Genomic DNA, 16,816 nt, shown 5'->3' on the forward strand with positions numbered 1-16,816 from the left:
GATCTTCTTTTGTGGGGTTTTGCCAGATCTTTTTAGCTCCAAGAACCCTCCCCTCGAATTTATACTGTTGTATTTATGTTTATGTTAATTTTGTTAATAAAGGTTGGCCGCTGTGGCCAAAATATCCAAATTAATAATTGGTTATGTTTTTATTTAAGGAAAGGGGTTGGGTCGGTGGGCAGTTTCTGGTGGTTAGGTTACATACGTAGGAAAAGACCCTACTCGGCATACGCGGTCATGACTCTGAGCAGTTATCTTGCGGGGTCTGCCAGACCTGGGCTTGTCAAACACATCTCCAGTCTTTTCAAATCTTTTTTTAATTGTTTAATGCTGAGACACATTAAAGGTGCCAGCCACCTCTGCAGTGGATCTGGTCTTTAGCCTCTTGATAATCCAGGCTTTGGTCACAGGGTGGATTTTTGGCATGTTGTCAGAGCTCAAGTTGCAGTTCAAGTGAAGGTCTGGGGTGCTGGGTTTCTTTTTATACACTCACACTAATTAACCGATCATTTACTGAGCCCAGGTGAGGACGTAAACTAGTATTTTGTCTTGCCAAAATCTGACCATTCTGTGTCCATTAACTGATCAAACTTTCTGCATTGATGCAAATTTATTTTCTTAACCTAATGCACATTTCGGAGGGTTTCCGCTTTCCAAAGAATGTTTTATACAATGAATAGATGAATTTAACATCAGGTTATAATCTTTTATTTACATAACACGGATAAGCGACATAACTTCTGTCAGGGAGTGAATACCTTAAAGGGACATTCACACAAATGAAAGTTAAGAAATGTTTTACTGAATGTTGAGGATCAGGTTGCTAAAACCCTTAATATTACCAACATTACCAAAAGTATGACACTGGATTCCTCATAATAGCCTTATGGAAGCGCGCATGATTGATCTAAGCTTCATTGTTCATGGCTAAGTAAAGAATTGCCATGTCCTAGAGTCAACTTTTTACATCACAACCATAAAAAATGAATGGAGTGGTGATTGAGCATGCCATATCTATACTCCATACAGACTTAGTTTTGCAGAATCTAGTTATCAAGATTTCAGAGCCTTGTTCTTAGAATCGCTAAGGGTCTCCTTGGTTGCAGTCCCAGAGATCTCAAACTTACCTCCTATCCTATGCCTGGGATATGGGGTATCTTTAAATCTTGAGAATACTCTTTTAATTTCCAGAAAACAAAATCACTTGAATATTTCAGAAATATGTACTGCAGTTATAAGTTAAGATGTTGGTATTTATGTATATGCGATAACCTTATATATGGTAAGTAAACTTTGAATTGTTGAGTCATAGATAAGTAAGATATATTCTCACCAGGCAAATTACTTTATCAGCTCATTGTCACCTTCATTGAAATCGGACAAATGCAATCCGATTAAACGGCCACTGTCACCCCCCTCCAGCCGTTATAAACTAAAAGAGCCACCTTCTGCAGCAGTAATGCTGCATTCTAACAAGGTGGCTCTATTAGTTTTAGGTTCAAGTATACCCAAAATAAAGCGATTTGATACTTAGCCACAATTCCTGTCTCTAGCCAGGGAGGCGGGTCCTCACTCCCCAGCTCGAACCGCTCCTCTGCCATCACTCCAATCTTCATGGTCTTTCGGCGCTGCCCCCTCAGCGCTGTTTACGTTTAAAAACCGGCGCCTGTGCTGTGGACTACTGTGCTGCGCAGGCGCTGTAAGCTCTGGCCGTCTGACATCCCAGCCAGGCTTGCAGACTTCGCCTGCGTGGGCAGTGTGGCCACCCACCGGGATTCCAAAGGTGGGTGGCCGCACTGCTCGCGCAGGCGCAGTCTGCAAGCCTGGCTGGGACGTCAGACGGCCAGAGCTTACAGCGCCTGCGCAGCACAGTAGTCCACAGCGCAGGCGCCGGTTTTGAAACGTAAACAGCGCTGAGGGGGCGGCGCCAAAAGACCATGAAGATTTGAGTGACGGCAGAGGAGCGGTTTGAGCTGGGGAGTGAAGACCCGCCTCCCTGGCTAGAGACAGGAATTGTGGCTAAGTATCAAATCGCTTTATTTTGGGTATACTTGAACCTAAAACTAAAAGAGCCACCTTGTTAGAATGCAGCATTACTGCTGCACAAGGTGGCTCTTTTAGTTTATAACGGCTGGAGGGGGGTGACAGTGGCCCTTTAACCCCTTCATGACCCAGCCTATTTTGGCCTTAATTGACCTTGCCGTTTTTTGCAATTCTGACCAGTGTCCCTTTATGAGGTAATAACTCAGGAACGCTTCAACGGATCCTAGCGATTCTGAGATTCTTTTTTCATGACATATTGGGCTTCATGTTAGTGGTAAATTAAGGTCGATAATTTCTGAGTTTATTTGTGAAAAAAACGGAAATTTGGCAAAAATTTTGAAAATTTTGCAATTTTCACATTTTGAATTTTTATTCTGTTAAACCAGAGAGTTATGTGACACAAAATAGTTAATAAATAACATTTCCCACATGTCTACTTTACATCAGCACAATTTTGGAAACAATTTTTTTTTTTGCTAGGAAGTTATAAGGGTTAAAATTTGACCAGTGATTTCTAATCTTTACAACAAAATTTACAAAACCATTTTTTTTAGGGACCACCTCACATTTGAAGTCAGTTTGAGGGTTCTATATGGCTGAAAATACCCAAAAGTGACACCATTCTAAAAACTACACCCCTCAAGGTGCTCAAAACCACATTCAAGAAGTTTATTAACGCTTCGGGTGTTTCACAGCAGCAGAAGCAACATGGAAGTAAAAAATGAACATTTAACTTTTTAGTCACAAAAATGATCTTTTAGCAAAATTTTTTTTATTTTCCCAAGGGTAAAAGGAGAAACTGGACCACGAACGTTGTTGTCCAATTTATCCTGAGTACGCTGATACCTCATATGTGGGGGTAAACCACTGTTTGGGCGCACGGCAGGGCTCGGAAGGGAAGGAGCGCCATTTGACTTTTTCAATGAAAAATTGGCTCCAATCTTTAGCGGACACCATGTCGCGTTTGGAGAGCCCCCGTGTGCCTAAACATTGGAGCTCCCCCACACGTGACCCCATTTTGGAAACTAGACCCCCCAAGGAACTTATCTAGAAGCATAGTGAGCACTTTAAACCCCCAGGTGCTTCACAAATTGATCCGTAAAAATGAAACAGTACTTTTTTTTCACAAAAAAAATATTTTAGCCTCAATTTTTTCATTTTCACATGGGCAACAGGATAAAATAGATCCTAAAATTTGTTGGGCAATTTCTCCTGAGTACGCTGATACCTCATATGTGGGGGTAAACCACTGTTTGGGTGCACGGCAAGGCTCGGAAGGGGAGGCGTGCCATTTGACTTTTTGAATGGAAAATTAGCTCCAATCGTTAGCGGACACCATGTCGCGTTTGGAGAGCCCCTGTGTGCCTAAACATTGGAGCTCCCCTACAAGTGACCCCATTTTGGAAACTAGACCCCCCAAGGAACTTATCTAGATGCATAGTGAGCACTTATAACCCCCAGGTGCTTCACAGAAGATTATAACGCAGAGCCGTGAAAATAAAAAATTATTTTTCTTTCCTCAAAAATGATTTTTAGCCCAGAATTTTTTATTTTCCCAAGGGTAATAGGAGAAATTGGACCCCAAATGTTGTTGTCCAGTTTTTCCTGAGTACGATGATACCCTATATGTGGGGGTAAACCACTGTTTGGGTGCACGGCAGGGCTCGGAAGGGAAGGCACGCCATTTGGCTTTTTGAATGGAAAATTAGCTCCAATCATTAGCGGACACCATGTCGCGTTTGGAGAGCCCCTGTGTGCCTAAACATTGGAGCTCCCACACAAGTGACCCCATTTTGGAAACTAGACCTCCCAAGGAACTAATCTAGATGTGTGGTGAGCACTTTGAACCCCCAAGTGCTTCGCAGAAGTTTATAACGCAGAGCCGTGAAAATAAAAAATAATTTTTCTTTTCTCAAAAATGATTTTTTAGCCCACAATTTTTTATTTTCCCAAGGGTAACATGAGAAATTGGACCCCAAAAGTTGTTGTCCAGTTTCTCCTGAGTACGCTGATACCCCATATGTGGGGGTAAACCACTGTTTTGGCACACTTCGGGGTTCGGAAGGGAAGTAGTGACGTTTTGAAATGCAGACTTTGATGGAATGCTCTGCGGGCGTCAGGTTGCGTTTGCAGAGCCCCTGATGTGCCTAAACAGTAGGAACTCCCCACAAGTGACTCCATTTTGGAAACTAGACCCCCAAGGGAACTTATCTAGATGTGTGGTGAGCACTTTGAACCCCCAAGTGCTTCACAGAAGTTTATAACGCAGAGCCGTGAAAATAATAAATGTGTTTCCTTTCCTCAAAAATATTTTTTTAGCCCAGAATTTTTTATTTTTGCAAGGGTAACAGGAGAAATTGGACCCCAAAAGTTGTTGTCCAGTTTCTCCTGAGTACGCTGATACCTTATATGTGGGGGTAAACCACTGTTTGGGCACATGCCGGGGCTCGGAAGGGAAGTAGTGACGTTTTGGAATGCAGACTTTGATGGAATGGTCTGCAGGCATCATGTTACGTTTGCAGAGCCCCTGATATGCCTAAACAGTAGAAACCCCCACAAGTGACCCCATTTTGGAAACTAGACCCCCAAGGAACTTATCTAGATGTGTGGTGAGCACGTTCAACCCCCAAGTGCTTCACAGAAGTTTACAACGCAGAGCCGTGAAAATAAAAAATCATTTTTCTTTCCTCAAAAAAGATGTTTTAGCAAGCATTTTTTTATTTTCTCAAGGGTAACAGGAGAAATTGGACCCTAATATTTGTTGCCCAGTTTGTTGTGAGTACGCTGATACCCCATATGTGGGGGTAAACCACTGTTCGGGCACACGTCAGGGCTTGGAAGGGAAGTAGTGACATTTGAAATGCAGACTTTGATGGAATGGTCTGCGGGCGTCACATTGCATTTGCAGAGCCCCTGATGTGCCTAAACAGTAGAAACCCCCCACAAGTGACCCCATTTTGGAAACTAGACCCCCAAGGAACTTATCTAGATGTGTGGTGAGCACGTTCAACCCCCAAGTGCTTCACAGAAGTTTACAACGCAGAGCCGTGAAAATAAAAAATCATTTTTCTTTCCTCAAAAAAGATGTTTTAGCAAGCAATTTTTTATTTTCACAAGGGTAACAGGAGAAATTGGGCCCCAATGTTTGTTGCCCAGTTTGTTGTGAGTACAGTGATACCCCATATGTGGGGGTAAACCACTGTTTGGGCTAACGTCAGGGCTCGGAAGGGAAGTAGTGACATTTGAAATGCAGACTTTGATGGAATGGTCTGTGGGAGTCACGTTGCATTTGCAGAGCCCCTGATGTGCCTAAACAGTAGAAACACCCCACAAGTGACCCCATTTTGGAAACTAGACCCCCGAAGGAACTTATCTAGATGTGTGGTGAGCACTTTCAACCCCCAAGTGCTTCACAGAAGTTTATAACGCAGAGCCGTGAAAATAAAAAATAATTGTTCTTTCCTCAAAAATTATGTCTTAGCAAGAAATTTTTTATTTTTGCAAGGGTAACAGGAGAAATTGGACCCCAACAGTTATTGCCCAGTTTGTCCTGAGTACGCTGGTACCCCAAATGTGGGGGTAAACCACTGTTTGGGCGCACGTCGGGGCTTGGAAGGGAGGGAGCAACATTTGACTTTTTGAATGCAAGATTGTCTGGAATCAATGGTGGCGCCATGTTGCGTTTGGAGACCCCTGATGTGCCTAAACAGTGAAAACCCCTCAATTCTAACTTCAACACTAACCCCAACACACCCCTAATCCTAATCCCAACTGTAGCCATAACCCTAATCCCAACCCTAACCCCAACACACCCCTAACCACAACCCTAACCCCAACACACCCGTAACCCTAATTCCAACCCTAACCCTAATCCTAACCCTAATACCAACCCTAACCCTAATCCCAACCCTAACCACAACTGTAACCCCAACACACCCCTAACCCTATCCGTAACCCTAACCACAAGCCTAATCTTCACCCTATTTCCAACCCCAGCCCTAATTCCAACCCTAACTCTAATTCCAACCCTAACCCTAACCCTAAGGGTATGTGCCCACGTTGCGGATTCGTGTGAGATTTTTCCGCACGATTTTTGAAAAATCTGCAGGTAAAAGGCACTGCGTTTTACATGCGGATTTACAGCAGATTTCCAGTGTTTTTTTGTGCGGATTTCACCTGCGGATTCCTATTGAGGAACAGGTGTAAAACGCTGCGGAATCCGCACAAAGAATTGACATGCTGCGGAAAATACAACGCAGCGTTTCTGCACGGAATTTTCCGCACCATGGGCACAGCGGATTTGGTTTTCCATAGGTGTACATGGTACTGTAAACGTGATGGAAAACTGCTACGAATTCGCAGCGGCCAATCCGCTGCGGATCCGTGGCCAATCCGCTGCGGATCCGCGGCCAATCCGCTGCGGATCCGCAGCTAAATCCGCACATGCCATAACCCTAACCCTACCCCTAACCCTACCTGTAACCCTAACCCCAACCCTAACCCTACCCGTAACCCTAACCCTAACCCTACCCCTAGTTCTAACCCTAGTTCTAACCCTAACCCTAGTGGAAAAAGAAAAAACAATATATTCTTTATTTTATTATTGTCCCTACCTATGGGGGTGATAAAGAGGGGGGGTTTATTTATTATTTTTTTTATTTTGATCGCTGTGATAGAACCTACCACAGCGATCAAAATGTACTTGTAATGAATCTGCCGGCCATTTTGGAAGATGGCGGCGCCCAGCGAGGAGACGGACCGACACCGGGAGCCTCGGTAAGTATAAGGGGGTGAGATCGGGGCACGGAGGGGGCGTCGGAGCACCGGGGGGGTGACATAGGAGCAGGGGGGGAGCGGGCAGGAGGACGGGGGAGCGGAGCACAGGACGGAGGGGACCGGACCCCATAACGGAGGACTGGGGGGGGCGATCGGTGGGGTGGGGGGGTCACTTCAGGTTTTCCAGCCATGGCCGATGATATTGCAGCATCAGCCATGGCTGGATTGTAATATTTCACCAGTTTTTTAGGTGAAATATTACAAATTGCTCTGATTGGCACTTTCACTTTCAACAGCCAATCAGAGCGATCGTAGCCACGGGGGGGGGGTGAAGCCACCCCCCTGGGCTGAAGTACCACTCCCCCTGTCTCTGCAGATCGGGTAAAATAGGAGTTAACCCATCTGCATTTTTTCCAGCTTGGATTGCATCACGATCAGACTCAAAAAAAATTGCAGCATGTTGTGATTGTAATCTGAAACGGAATCGCATTCAGCAATAGAAGTCATTGAGTGCTGCGAGTGCTGTCCAATTTTTATACATCGATGTCCTTTGAAAAGCCAGCAGTTCAGCAGCCGTGTACAGTAAACTCACAGTGGGACCTGACAAGAAAGAATGCATATCTTACATATAGTATATACACATAGAATAGATAGATATATAGATGTCATCAGTGACATATACAATTAGTATAGTGTGTGTGTAGCTTACCGTACATGTATTTAATTACTAAAATATTTTTTTTTCAAAAAAATTGTTTGGGCTCCAGCGTAATTTTCTTAACCAGCAGAGGGAAAGCCAGCGACTGGGGCAAATGTTTATAGCCTGGGAAGGGGGTAATACCCATGGAGCTTCCCAGGCTAATAATACCAGCTCACAACAATATACTTAGCCTTTACTGGCTGTTAAAGTGGGAGACCCCCCAAAAAATGATGAAGGGTCTCCCTATAATTAATAAGCAGCAAAGACTAGGCAGACAACTGCTGGCTGATATTAATAGCCTGGGCAGGGGCCATGGATATTACCTCCCCAGGCTAAAAACATCGGCTCTCAGTCACCCCAGAAAAGGTGCTTTCTGTGAGATGTGCGAATTCTGGCACTCAGATTCACTATTCCCACTTGCCCTGATGAAGTGGCAAGTGGGATAATAGTTGGGGGGGTTGGTGTCCCCTTTTTATTGTCAGGTAACATCAATCCCAGAGGTTAGTAATGGAAAGGCATCTATAAGACGTCCCCATTACTAAACCCATAGTTATATTGTATAAAAGCACACCCACCCAGAATAAAGTCCTTTAATTGAAAGAATGATACAGACTCCTATAATAAATCTTAATTAAATCATACTTACAGCATCACCCATTCCAGTGATGCCATTGTCCCCTGCAAGGGAATTAAATTATCGAACAACAATATTCCTCACCTGTCCGCTGAGAAGATAATAATCCATTTATCCCACAACGGGTCTAGCTCTGCTTCATCTAAATGGCAGGCTACATGGTTGCATGATGCAACCATTCAGACTGTCACACAACAGAGACACTGAGCAGAGTTTGCTACCGCTGCTCAGTTTCTCACTGTGAACTCCAATAACCTGTCTGATGTCACCACAAGTGTTAGAAAGTTTTCATGCTTGCGTGTGTGTTTTGAATAATATTTCCTTTGAAAATGATGTGTAAATGACAGAGAGTTGCTGTAATGCAACTGCAGGGCAGTTGCATGCAACCTCAGCAGGGGGTGCAGGTAAAGGAAAAAAGGTAGCACTCACCATGTAGCACCAGAGTGCAAAGCGAGAAGCGCCACCAGGAGGCAGCAGAGTAGTCAGACAGGCCGGTCAGCAACAAACAGGAAGACAAAGTACCAGAGGTCACAGCAATGCACGACGTCAGAGACAAGTCAGAAAACAGAACCAGATGGGAGCGCGGGATCCAAAACATGAGACACAAAACATAGTCAGGGTACGAGCCAGAGAGTCAAAGCCAGGCAGGAAACATAGTAACACAGACGGAAAGCAGGAGGCAGGATTCTGGGTACAAGCAGATTCAAATGCTGTAGGAAACCACCAAACACACACTAAGTCAGGGATAGGGAACGGGTCAGGCACAAATATGGGTAATCAGAAGCAGAAGGATCACAAGGGTATAAGGGTCAGCTGCTCAAGGAGTCAGGAAAGGTTAACCCCACCATAACTAGGCTGGGGAATGAAAAGCAAGATGCAATCCCCGACCTGGATCGTGACACTTGCTTTATGCAAAAGCTCAAGTTAAAATCACATTGCAATTGGATGGCAATCACACTGCATTCAGATGTAAATCAGATGCTAGGTGGGAAAAATCGGATTGTACTCGCATGAAAAACGCATGACACTTGTCCAACTTTGAAGGAGCAATATCGGACCGATTTTAAAATCATTAGTGTATCTCAGGCCTATAAGAGAACTTAATACACTTTATTCTTACCTTTTCTTTTTAATAGACCCTAATCTAGTGAAGAACCTATTCACTGGAATTATCACCACTGTAATGTATAAGAATTAGATCTGTCTCTTTCAGAAAGGAGGGCGGGAGTTGAGTTTAGTTTCGGTTTCAGTTCTAGCCTGAGGAGGAAATCTTATGCTGCTAGTATGCTGTGTGCTGGAGGAAAAGAGAAGAATAAAATACAGTTAAAGCTTACTCTCTCTTAAATTCCTTACACCATGTGGACATTACAACCACCACTTCTATATCTCTGATCTGGGAGAAACCAGATGGAAATGCAGGTTCTTATGAAATCCAGATGCTGGGAGAACCAACTTTCAATAAAATTGTGACTTCAACTTCTGCTACAATTGAAGGCCTGACACCGGGGAATTATTACACATTCCTGGTCACTGCTGTTGTTGGGGAGAATAATGTGACATGAAACAGTACAGAAATATCTGTGTATACAAGTGGGTATTTTTATTAGACTGTAAAATGTTTGCTCGTGAGAAACTGCAATAAAGTGTTACTAAATTGATTTCTTTATCTGGCAATACTTATATCCTTTCTATTTCACAATAGAACCTGAAGTAGTAAAGAAACTGACTGGGGTCATCACCACCACTTCTATATCTCTGAGCTGGGAGAAACCAGATGGAAATGCAAGCTCTTATGAAATCCAGATTCTGGGAGAACCTACTGTCAATAAAACCGTGACTTCATCTTCTGGTACAATTGAAGGCCTGACACCGGGGAATTATTACACACTGCTGGTCTCTGCTGTTGCTGGGGAGAATAATGTGACAGGAACCAGTTTTGAAGTATCTGTGTATACAAGTGAGTATTTCTATGAGACTGTGAAGTTCTTTATAAAACCTAGAGTGTATTAATCTTTATATCTTTTCTGCTTCATAAAAGAACCCGAAGTAGTGAAAAACCTGATGACTGGAATGATCACCACTAGGGTTGAGCGAAACGGGTCGGCAATTTTCAGAAGTCGCCGACTTTTGGCAAAGTCGGGTTTCATGAAACCCGACCCGACCCCTGTGTGGGGTCGGCCATGAAGTCGGCGATCTTCTGAATCTGGAATCGGAATTCCGATACCGATTCCCGATATGTTTAAGATATCGGTAATTGGTATCGGAATTCAGATTTAAGTGTAAAATAAAGAATTAAAATAAAAAATATCGCTATACTTACCATCTGATGCGCCCTGGTACTAAGCGGGAACCTTCCTTCCTTAGAATCAGCCTTCCAGGACCTTGCGGTGACGTCGCGGTGACGTCGCGGCTTGTGATTGGTCGCGCGGCCGCCCATGTGACCGCTCGCGCGACCAATCACAAGCCACGACGTCACCGTGACGTCACTGAGGGTCCTGGAAGGGCTGATTCTTAGGAAGGAAGGCTGCCGGAAAGAAGCAGGGCGTGTCCGAGGGTGAGTATATACCTAATAGGAATATACTCACCCTCGGCTTCTTTCCGGCAGCCTTCCTTCCTAAGAATAAGCCCTTCCAGGACCCTCGGTGACGTCACGGTGACGTCGCGGCTTGTGATTGGTCGCGCGAGCGGTCACATGGGCGGCCGCGCGACCAATCACAAGCCGCGACGTCACCGCGACGTCACCGCAAGGTCCTGGAAGGCTGATTCTAAGGAAGGAAGGTTCCCGCTTAGTACCAGGGCGCATCAGATGGTAAGTATGGCGATATTTTTTATTTTAATTCTTTATTTAACACTTAAATATGGATCCCAGGGCCTGAAGGAGAGTTTCCGCTCCTTCAGACCCTGGGAACCATTGGAAACAGAAAGCACAGCATTGGGTTTCGAGTTTCGGCCGACCCCGACCCCGACTTTTTTATAGGATCGGCCGATTTCACTCGACCCGACCCGATCCTATAAATGTAAAGGTCGCTCAACCCTAATCACCACAACTTCTGTATCTCTGAGCTGGGAGAAACCAGAAGGAAATACAAGTTCTTACATAATTGTGATTCTGGGAGATCCTACTTTTCAAAAATGTGTGACTTCAACATCTAATACAATTGAAGGCCTGACACCTGGGAATTACTACACATTTCTGATCTATGCTGTTGCTGGGGAAAATGTGACTGGAGACAGTACAGAACATTCTGTGTATACAAGTGAGTATTTCTATCAGAATATAAAATGTTGGACCAACAGAAGCTGCAACACAGTCTTACTAGGTTAATTCCTTTACAAAATCTAGAGTTTGACATTATTTATATATTTTCTATTTCATAATAGAACCTGAAGTAGTGAAGAACCTGATGACTGGGGTCATCACCACCACTTCTATATATGTGAGCTGGGATAAACCAGATGGAAATGCAAGTTCTTATGAAATCCGGATTCTGGGAGAACCAACTTTCAATAAAACTGTGACTTCAACTTCTGATACAACTGAAGGCCTAACACCAGGAAATTATTACACATTGCTGGTCACTGCTGTTGTTGGAGAGAATAATGTGACGGGGAACAGTTCAGAAATATCAGAGTATACAAGTGAGTATTTCTATGAGACTTTGAAGTGCTTCTAGGTTTATTTCTTTATTTCATAAAACATATTTTCTGTTTCATAACAGAACCCGATCTAGTGAAGAACCTGATGACTGGGATCATCACCACCACTTCTATATCTCTGAGCTGGGAGAAGCCAGATGGAAATGCAAGTTCTTATGAAATCCAGATTCTGGGAGATCCAACTTTCAATAAAACTGTGACTTCAACTTCTGATACAATTGAAGGTCTTACACCGGGCAATTATTACATATTTCTGCTGTCTGCTGTTGTTGGGGAAAATAATGTGACCGGAAACAGTTCAGCAATATCCGTGTATACAAGTGGGTATTTCTTACACTCAGATTTCAAAATAGTACATATTGTATATACAGAATATTTCTACCATAGATAGATAAAGAGCCATGTAGAAGTGAATCAGAAGTTTATTGATTGTTCATCAAAAGTTTGTTGCTTAATGCTTAGGTTTCTTTTAATTTTAATACTTTAATATTTTTTTATATTTTTGTTTTGTTTTGTTGAAGCAGCCACCTTTGCAAATTAAAAAAACGAAGAACAGTTACATATGTGGAAACATAATTATATTCCTAAAATGAGCTAATGATTGATTGTAAAATCTAAAATATCGGTACTCTCTGACAGGCTATACAACAGAGGGGGCTCTAAAATAAAATAAATAATTGGACCTTTTCATTTAGCAATAAAGTGAACGTTGATAATCACCTGATGAAAAGCGAATACCGCGGGGAGAGGCACCGAGGCTGCACTTGCTGTTGTAATTGGGGCAACAATGAAAAAGGGGAACATTTATGAATACTGCCTATAAGATAATCTGTCTCTGGTGGTCATAACAGTCAATTGGTGCAGCTTATATTCTTCAACAGGAGAACACAAATTGTATGTTGTGCAGTAATTGGTTGCTATGGACAAACGAGAGTTTCTCTTTATAACTTTCCAATGTCTCTGTATGGAAACTATAATGTAATTACATTTTTTGACTGTTGCACTTCACTCAATTTCCTTATAAAAAAAAACATGTGTACAGGTTACAGGTATTTCATAATATAATATGATGATATCTTACAAGCTCTACTTCTACTCACACACCAACTCTCTGAATAACAAGCATTACCTAGACTATACTACAATACTTTACTACAGAAAGGAAACTGTTACAATTTAGTTTTTCTCTGAACGATGCCATAATGTCATTTACTGATGTGTATATGTGTGTATGTATATACTGTGTGTATATATATATATATATATATATGTGTTATATACTATGTGGGCTGTGTTATTTACTGCGTGGCCCGATTCTAACGCATCGGGTATTCTAGAATATGTATGTATGTATATAGCAGCCACATAGTATATAGCACAGGCCACGTAGTATATAGGAGTACTACGTGGCCTGTGGTGTATACCATGTGACTGCTATATACATACATATTGTAGAATACCCGATGCGTTAATATAGGCCACGCAGTAAATAACACAGCCCACATAGTATATAACACAGCCCACACAGTATATAGCAGCCACGCAGTATATAGCAGCCATGCAGTATATAACTCAGCCCACGTAGTATATAGCACAGCCCACATAGTATCTTACAGTGGCCACGTAGTATATAGCACGCAGTATAGAACAAAGCCACGTAGTATATAACACTGGCCACTTAGTATATAGCATCCATGTAGTATATAACGCAGCCCACAAAGTATCTAACACTGGCCAGGTAGTATATAGCAGCCACGCGGTATCTAACAGAGCCCACGTAGTATTTAGTGGTGTGGGCACCATATCCCTGTTAAAAAAATAAAATAGTTATATACTTACCCGCCGGGATCCAGCGTAGATCCAGCGAACCTCTGGCAATGCGCACACGGCTGCCGCCATCTTTCATTCTCAGGATGCATTGCAAAATTACCCAGATCACTTAGCGGTCTCGTGAGACCGCTAAGTCTTCTGGGTAATTTCGCAATGCATCTCTGGGAATGGAAGCTGGCGGCAGGCGCAAGCGCATCGTCGGACTACGGAGGGTGAGAATAGCAGGTTTTTGTTTTTTATTATTTTTAACATTAGATTTTTTTACTATTGATGCTGCATAGGCAGCATCAATAGTAAAAAGTTGGTCACACAGGGTTAATAGCAGCGTTAACGGAGTGCGTTACCCGCGGCATAACGCGGTCCGTTAACGTTGCCATTAACCCTGTGTGAGCACTGACTGGAGGGGAGTATAGAGTGGGTGCTGGGCACTGACTGGACGGAAGTAGGGAGGGACTAATTCTTGGCCGGACTGTGCCTAGCGGCCTCGACCAATCAGAGACACGGGATTTCCAGGACAGACAGACGGAAGTGACCCTTAGACAATTATATATATAGATACCGAATATACAGACATATGACACTACAGAAAGACAGATATTTGATTTGATATCCCATATAAATATCTTAAAGAAAGCTTGATTGAATATCAGGTAACATAACCCAGAGGGAAATCCACAAAAATGAAAGTTGTCCTGTAACTGTAGGATAGGGGATCATTTACTAATAGCTGAGTATTAGCTGGCCACAACATTACCAAAAGTGGAACTCTGGGTTCCTCAGAATAGTCTTGTCTGAATAAAGAAGATGTGTGCATGTTTGATCTGTGCTTTTTTTCAATGTCTATGGGACTGCAAAAATTGCCTTGCGATTTGGTCTACTTTTTGCATCACAGCCATAGAAAGTAAATGGAGTAGTGATTGAGTATGCACATCTGTACTTCATACAGACTTGGTTTTGTAGAATCTAGTTATCAAGGTTTCAGAGCCTTGTTCTTAGGATCGCTAAGGGTCTCCTTGGTTGCTGTCTCAGACATCTGAAACGTACCTCTTATATGGCTGGGATATGGTTATGGGGTGACTTTCAATCTTAAGGATACTCTTTTAACTTCCAGAAAACAAGTCACTTAAATATTTCAGAAACACATACAGTGGGGGAAATAAGTATTTGATATCTTGCTGATTTTGTAAGTTTGTCCACTGACAAAGACATGAACAGTCTATAAAATTTAAGGGTACGTTACTTTTAACATTGAGAGATAGAATATGAAAAATAAAATCCAGAAAATCACATTGTATAAATTGTATAAATTTATTTGCATTTTGCAGTGAGAAATAAGTATTTGATCCCCTACCAACCATTAAGAGTTCTGGCCCCTAATCAACTCATTACCTGCATTAAAGATAGCTGTCTTACATAGTCACCTTTATAAAAGACTCTTGTCCACAGACTCAATTAATCAGTTAAACTCTAACCTCTACAACATGGGCAAGGCCAAAGAGCTTTTAAGGATGTCAGGGGCAAGATCGTAGACCTGCACAAAGCTGGAATGGGCTACAAAACCATAAGTAAGATGCTGGGTGAGAAGGAGCCAACGAGTAATAAAATGGAAGAAATACAAAATGATTGTCAATCGACATTGATCTGGGGCACGAAGCAATATATCACCTCGTGGGGTATACTTGATTATGAGAAAGGTGAGAGATCAGCCTAAAACTACAAAGGGGAACTTGTTAATGATCTCAAGGAAGCTGGGACCACAGTCACCAAGAAAACCATTGCTAACACATTACACCATAAAGATTTAAAATCCTGCAGTGCCCCCAAAGTCCCCCTGCTCAAGAAGGCACATGTGCAGGCCCATCTTAAGTTCACAAATTAATACCTTGGATGATTTTGTGAGTGATTGGGAGAAGGTGCTATGGTCAGATGAGACAAAAATTGAGGTCTTTGGCATGAACTCAACTCGCCGTGTTTGGAGGAAGAGAATGCTGCCTATGACCCAAAAAACACCTTCCCCACTGACAAGCATGGAGGTAAAAACATTAGGCTTTGGCGGTGTTTCTGCTAAGAGCACATGACTACTTCACCGCATCCATGGTAGAATGGATGGAGCCATGTACCGTAAAATCCTGAGTGACAACCTCCTTCCCTATGCCTGGACATTAAAAATGGGTCGTGGCTGGGTCTTCCAGGAAGACAGTGACCCAAAACATACAGCCAAGGCAACAAAGGAGTGGCTCAAAAAAAGCACATCAAGGTCATGGAGTGGCCTATCCAGACTCCAGACCTTAATCCCATAGAAAACTTATGGAGGGAGTTGAAGCTTCGAGTTGCCAAGCGACAACCTCAAAATCTTAATGATTTAGAGATGATCTGCAAAGAGAAGTGGACAAAAATTCCTCCTAACATGTGCCCAAACCTCATCATCAACTACAAAAACCATTTGGATGCTGTGCTTGCCAACAGGGGTTTTGCCACCAAGTATTAAGTCTTGTTTGCCAGAGGGATCAAATACTTATTTCTCACTGCAAAATGCAAATAAATGTATATAATTTATACAATGTGATTTTCTGGATTTAATATTTGCTATTCTATGTCTCAATGTTAAAATTAACCTACCTTTAGAATAATAGACTGTTCATGTCTTTGTCAGCAAGGGATCAAATACTTATTTCCCCCACTGTAGTTCTTTATAAATCCTAGAGTATATCAATCTTTATATATTTTCTGTTTCATTATAGAGCCTGAAGTAGTTCAGAACCTCATTACTGGGATCATCACCACCACTTATGTATCTCTGAGCTGGGAGAGACCAGATGGAAATGCAAGTTCTTATGAAATCCAGATTCTAGGAGAACCAACTTTTGAAAAATCTGTGACTTCAACATCTGACACAATTGAAGGCCTGACACCAGGGAATTATTACACATTTCTAATCACTGCTGTTGTTGGAGAGAATGTGACTGGAAAAAGTTCAGAAATAACTGTGTATACACGTGAGTATTTCTAACAGAATAATTATTATTTATTATTATAGCGCCATTTATTCCATGGTGCTTTACATGGGAAAAGGGGTATACATATTAAAAAATAAGTACAATAATCTTAAACAATACAAGTCATGACTGGTACAGGAGGAAAGTGGATCCTGCCCCGAGGACTCACAATCTGCAAGG

The 16,816-nt window shown here is 42.5% G+C and overlaps 2 protein-coding genes across 2 annotated transcripts in view; both read left to right on the forward strand.

Annotated features, from left to right (window-relative positions):
* Positions 1-11,827, forward strand: part of LOC143803971 (receptor-type tyrosine-protein phosphatase beta-like) — a 92,230-nt gene extending 80,403 nt beyond the window's left edge. Inside the window, exons 24-25 of the mRNA XM_077281721.1 lie at positions 9,856-10,110; positions 11,535-11,827. Coding sequence (XP_077137836.1) covers positions 9,856-10,110; positions 11,535-11,827 — 548 coding nt within the window. The remainder of the gene's footprint in view (positions 1-9,855; positions 10,111-11,534) is intronic.
* Positions 11,828-11,874: 47 nt separating this feature from the next.
* The window catches only part of LOC143808017 (tenascin-X-like), a 332,081-nt gene continuing 327,139 nt past the window's right edge, over positions 11,875-16,816 (forward strand). Inside the window, exons 1-2 of the mRNA XM_077290219.1 lie at positions 11,875-12,130; positions 16,382-16,636. Of these exons, the coding sequence (XP_077146334.1) occupies positions 11,896-12,130; positions 16,382-16,636 (490 nt within the window). The 5' untranslated portion in view covers positions 11,875-11,895. The remainder of the gene's footprint in view (positions 12,131-16,381; positions 16,637-16,816) is intronic.

This window comes from Ranitomeya variabilis, chromosome 2, assembly GCF_051348905.1.
Source record: "Ranitomeya variabilis isolate aRanVar5 chromosome 2, aRanVar5.hap1, whole genome shotgun sequence".
Classification (NCBI taxonomy): Eukaryota; Metazoa; Chordata; class Amphibia; order Anura; family Dendrobatidae; genus Ranitomeya; species Ranitomeya variabilis.